Source organism: Chiloscyllium plagiosum, chromosome 50 (genome assembly GCF_004010195.1).
Source record: "Chiloscyllium plagiosum isolate BGI_BamShark_2017 chromosome 50, ASM401019v2, whole genome shotgun sequence".
NCBI lineage: Eukaryota > Metazoa > Chordata > Chondrichthyes > Orectolobiformes > Hemiscylliidae > Chiloscyllium > Chiloscyllium plagiosum.
Genome location: NC_057759.1, coordinates 1,042,992 through 1,046,989, shown reverse-complemented (window position 1 = coordinate 1,046,989; position 3,998 = coordinate 1,042,992). Strand labels below are relative to the sequence as shown.

The 3,998-nt window shown below is 43.7% G+C and overlaps 1 protein-coding gene across 2 annotated transcripts in view; it reads right to left on the bottom strand.

Annotated features, from left to right (window-relative positions):
* The window catches only part of LOC122544537, a 53,493-nt gene extending 52,539 nt beyond the window's left edge, over window positions 1–954 (bottom strand). For both annotated transcript variants that reach the window (XR_006310359.1, XM_043683850.1), the window contains exon 1: window positions 689–954. Coding sequence is in view for 1 of the 2 variants with exons in the window: in XM_043683850.1 (XP_043539785.1) it covers window positions 689–840 (152 nt within the window). In the remaining variant the exon portion in view is untranslated. The remainder of the gene's footprint in view (window positions 1–688) is intronic.
* Window positions 955–3,998: the final 3,044 nt, after the last annotated feature.

The window sequence follows — 3,998 nt, the reverse complement described above, 5'->3', positions numbered from 1 at the left end:
ACAATAGGTGAGTGGGGGAGAGGATGAAGGTGATAAGTCAAGGAGGAGGGTGGAATGGATAGGTGGAAAAGAAGATAGGCAGGTAGGACAAGTCATGGGGACAGTGCTGAGCTGGAAGTTTAGAACTAGGGTGAGGGAAGGGTTCCCAATGTGGTCTCCTCTACATTGGGGAGACTGGACGCCTCCTAGCAGAGAGCTGTAGGGAACATCTCCGGGACACCTGCACACATCAACCACACCACCCCGTGGCCCAATTTTTCAATTCCCCCTCCCACTCTGCTGAGGACATGGAGGTCCTGGGCCTCCTTCACCGCTGCTCCCTCACCAACAGACGCCTGGAGGAAGAACACCTCATCTTCCGCCTCGGAACACTTCAACCACAGGGCATCAATGTGGACTTCAACAGTTTCCACATTTCCCCTTCCCCCACCTCACCCTAGTGTATGGAATGCTCTGCCCCAGAAGTCTGTGGAGGCCAAGTCTCTGGATACTTTCAAGAAAGTTGGATAGAGCTCTTAAGGATAGTGGAATCAAGGGTTATGGGGATAAGACAAGAACAGGATACTGATTGAGGATGACTAGCCATGATCATAATGAATTGTGGTGCTGGCTCGAAGGGCAGAATGGCCTACTCCTGCACCTATTGTCTATTGAAAGGATGTTCTTCGCTCTGACAGCAGGAACATACCTGCTGTTTGTTCGAAGCAGCTGGTCACACTTGGCTCTGTACCGAGGGAATATTACATTGTCTTGGTCCTTTGAGTACTTGCGTGGAGGAATATAGAAGGGAGAGCTCCAGTAAATCAACATCAGTTGTGACTGGCAACAACAATGTAACATTCAGTTAATCATCACTGAATGTGTTTTTTTGGTTTTGTTTAAAGCCAGCAATTTAAACAGAATCACGGGTCTGATTCCACTCCTGCTGAGCTGCTCCTTGTCCATTTTTTCTTAAAATTCTAATACCAGTTGAGTGAGATTCAGAAACTAAACAACACCCATACAGCTCCATGAATGGGGCCACCTGATGCAAGTGGGTATATGTGAGTTTAGTTATTGATCTATGCCTGTCAGTTCCTGTTTGGTGAATGTGTGGGTGTAGTTATCAAACTGAAACTTTCTGTATAGGGTAAATATATTTACATATTCACACAGCATTGACTGGTCTGGTCTCATTGATAACTGGAGAATTATAAAAATAATACAGCTTTGGGGTGGGGGGTCCATGCCTACATGCCCATCTTGTCCATGCCTACATGCCCTTTCTCATCCCACCATCCTGGCACCGCCTGTAACCTTGCAGTTTAGAACACTTGAGGCTCAGTACCAGGGAATTTGTTTAAAAATATGTAAGGTCTTTGCCTGCACCACCAAATCAGGCACCGAATTCCAGATACCCTCCACTCTCTGCATAAAAAAATAATTTTTGCTCATAAAGTCTAATCCTACAGCTACTTAACTTGAATCCGTGATCATTGGTTTTTGAACTCTCTGCTAAAGGAAACAGGTTCCTCCTGTCTCATGTCTCCCTCTGAAAATGTGTTGCTGGAAAAGCGCAGCAGGTCAGGCAGCATCCAAGGAGCAGGAGAATCGACGTTTCGGGCATGAGCCCTTCCTGTATAGTTTTGAAGCGCTTTTCCAGCAACACATTTTCAGCTCTGATCTCCAGCATCTGCAGTCCTCGCTCCAGGACTAGATTTTTAACTCCAGTTAGTTAAAAATCACAAAACACTAGGTTATAGTTCAACAGGTTTATATGGAAGTGCACGCTTTCAGAGTGCAGCTTCTTCATCAGGTAGCTCACTATTTAGTACTGTAGACCCCAGTACCCATGGGGTATATGTTCCAGGACCTACAGCGGAAACGCAAAATCGCAGCTAGGTGCAAAACCATTCATTTAAATGGGAAATATACCTTCCGGCAGTCTCCTGGTCCCTGGTTCTGGAACATTTCCTTTTATATGCTCAGACCACTGTAAACTACGGGTACGTGAAACCGCGATAACCGGACCTGCGGATATGAGTGTCGCCCTGTATTCCTTAATCATGGCACCACTGTTCCAAGGAATACCATCCCAAACTCTCCAATCTCTCCTGATAGTTACAATTCACCAGCTCCGGCAACATTCTAGTAAATCTCCTCTGCACTCTCTCCACAGCAATGACGTAATGTGGTGACCCGACTGCACACAATATTCCTGTTGTAGCCACCAGTGTTATTTCCTTATTTTTGTATTCAACCCTCTGCCAATGAAGGAGAGCATTCCATGTGCCTTCTTTACAGCCCCTTCTGAGCTTTTGCACACTAAGATCTCTCACTTCACCTGTCCCCCTCAGTATATTCCCATTTATTGTCGATTCTCATTTACCGTCTGACTTCCCAAAATGCATTCCCTGACACTTATCAGAGCTGAACTCCATCTGCCACGTTCTTGCACACGCCACCAAACCGTCTGTATAGTTTTGAAGCATACAGCTATCATCCACTTATAGCTCACCATTTAAATTTGCTGGAAATGCCATCAGAATCTTTAGGGATGGCTAACATTTAATTGATAATGAAACAATGATGAGAAAGTGAGGTCTGCAGATGCTGGAGATCAGAGATGGAAATGTGTTGCTGGAAAAGCGCAGCAGGTCAGGCAGCAGCTAGGGAACAATGATAATGAAACAACTCGAGTCAGAGGCAAAAGTCAAGGAAAGGGCAACAGAAACGAAACAGTTTGAATTACGATTAAAAACAGAAGAGAGGGAGAAGAGAGAAAAGGAGAGAGAGGAAAGGAATAAAGAGGGAGTTTGAACTTTGGTAATTGACACTTCGACAGGAATTCAAAAATTCACTTCCTGATGTAATGAGAACTCACATGTAAGAGGAGAGAGTTAAAACAGTAAGACTGACATCAGAAATGGCTGATGATTGAGTTGATCAATCAATCAAAATTGGGCTGCCAAAATCAATTTCAATCCATGAGGGATAATAATTGTGGATAAGAGAAATTCTTACATGGAAAGTAAAAATTAGATCTCTGTGAAGATCATAAGGATAATTTACCACAGGGTAAAAAGGAAACCCTTGAAGGGGAAAGACATGTGAAAAAGCTCTGGTGTTTTCAATAAAGTAGGCCATGGAATCAGTATGAGCTGGTTAGGAAAAACACTGAGAAGCCAGATGTAGGAAAACAGGATAAGCCAGTGAATTTTGTTGAAGTGGTAACAGAGAGCACTGTGGAGACTAGAAAGGTGCACCAGAATGTACAAGCTGGTTGGAGGTTGTTTATGGAGGAAGTGCCAGATCTTCTTAAACCATACACCATGAAGGTAAAGTTTACTCGCATCGGCCAGGAGCAACAGGTAAAGAGGTAGCAATATTCAGAGATATAAGGATCCTCTCAATCTGTGATGCTAAAATATGAAGATATATGTACCTCTAAAGGACTATTGCCAGAAAAGATATGAGTAACTGGAATTCACATTGAAATAAGAAATGCTCAATTGTAAGAAGTGAGGTTAGAGTGAAGAGGGGAGAAGTCATAGTAGGAGTACTGGACAAACTTTCAGCTCCGGGAATACAATTTATCCTTGATAATGATGTTGCTGATTCACTGGTGGGAGTGCTGATTGTGGTTGAAAAGCCAATGGAAATTCAGGCAACTGGACTACTGCAGGACACACATCCTGGGATGTTTCCTGAATGTGTGGTAACGAGGTCACAAAGTCACCAGTTGAAACAGTAAAGATCAAAGAGTACAGATAAGAAAGTTGAAGAGAAATTAGCAGAGACCCTGTTGGATAGATAGTTGAGACAAACCAGGAACAGTGATGAAAAAGCAGACATCTTTAGCTCAGGTAAATTAACTGAGTTATAGCAGACCGAAGGGTCTGTTTCCACGCTATAAGTCTCTATGACTCGACGACTCTTCGTTAACTCTTGTCCTGTCAGTAAGCACAGTTTCCCTCCATCTCAAAACTTAACCCCTCCTTCACGGATGGTTGTTGAAA